This window comes from Lottia gigantea (assembly GCF_000327385.1).
Source record: "Lottia gigantea unplaced genomic scaffold LOTGIsca_5377, whole genome shotgun sequence".
Lineage (NCBI taxonomy): Eukaryota > Metazoa > Mollusca > Gastropoda > Lottiidae > Lottia > Lottia gigantea.
The window spans coordinates 1,295-2,157 of record NW_008709842.1 but is presented as its reverse complement, the minus strand read 5'-3'; the positions used below and the strand labels follow the sequence as shown (position 1 = coordinate 2,157).

At 37.0% G+C, this 863-nt stretch overlaps 1 protein-coding gene across 1 annotated transcript; it reads left to right on the top strand.

Moving 5' to 3' along the window:
- Positions 1–19: 19 nt before the first annotated feature.
- On the top strand, positions 20–244 carry LOTGIDRAFT_148009 (hypothetical protein; the record flags this gene model as incomplete). The annotated part of the gene is made up of 1 exon (XM_009062853.1): positions 20–244. A coding segment is annotated over one exon (225 nt), but the record flags the coding sequence as incomplete, so codon positions are not given.
- Positions 245–863: the final 619 nt, after the last annotated feature.

The following is an 863-nucleotide window of genomic DNA, read 5'->3' as shown; positions in this document are numbered from 1 at the left end:
CTGAGGATCCCCCTCCAATATTGACAAAGAAGTACAACCTGTAGCACAACGTTTCAGAAGAGTTCCCTTCCGTGTACGTAAGAACATTGAGGAACAGCTAAAGAAAGATGAAGAACTAGGGGTAATTGAGAAGGCTACAGGAGCAACACTGTGGGTATCGCCGTTGGTTGTCGTTCCTAAACCAGGTCAAGTGAGAGTGTGTATTGACATGAGCTGCCAATCAAGCAATCGATTGTATAAATAGGTCTAAGCTAATGTTCTTACTCTATAATAGCGATATTGAGGGTAAAATGTTTCAAGCCTTATATAATTCAGTTTCTTCTTGTGTCAAAATCGGCTCGAACACCACCCCTTACTTTGAATATCTGGCTGGAGTGAGGCAAGGATGTATATTGAGTCACTTGCTATTCTGTCAATATATCGATTAGCTATTAGACTTCATGGTGAGGGGGGATGTTAGAGGGATATTTACTATACCAAATGTTGAGGATACTTTCATGTTACCATATGCAGATGATTTGGGTCTTTTGGCAGATAATGTTGGTGATCTTAAGAGAAATATTAGTGTACTTGAAACTTTTTGCAAAAACTTTGATATAACAGTTAATCGCAAGCAAGACAAAAGTTATAGTTTTCAGATTAAGCCTATACTCCATTATGGTTTTCAAATTTGGGGCTATAAAGTTTGTAAATTTGCACTAGGAATCAGTAAATATAGCTCGTCAGCTGGGTCATTAGGAGAGTGTGGTCGATATGATTTATCTATTAGTTATATATTATCATGCATGAAATACTGGATCAAATTAACTATAATGCCAGCTGACAGATATCAACATCAAGTTTACACAATGTTAAAACTGTTT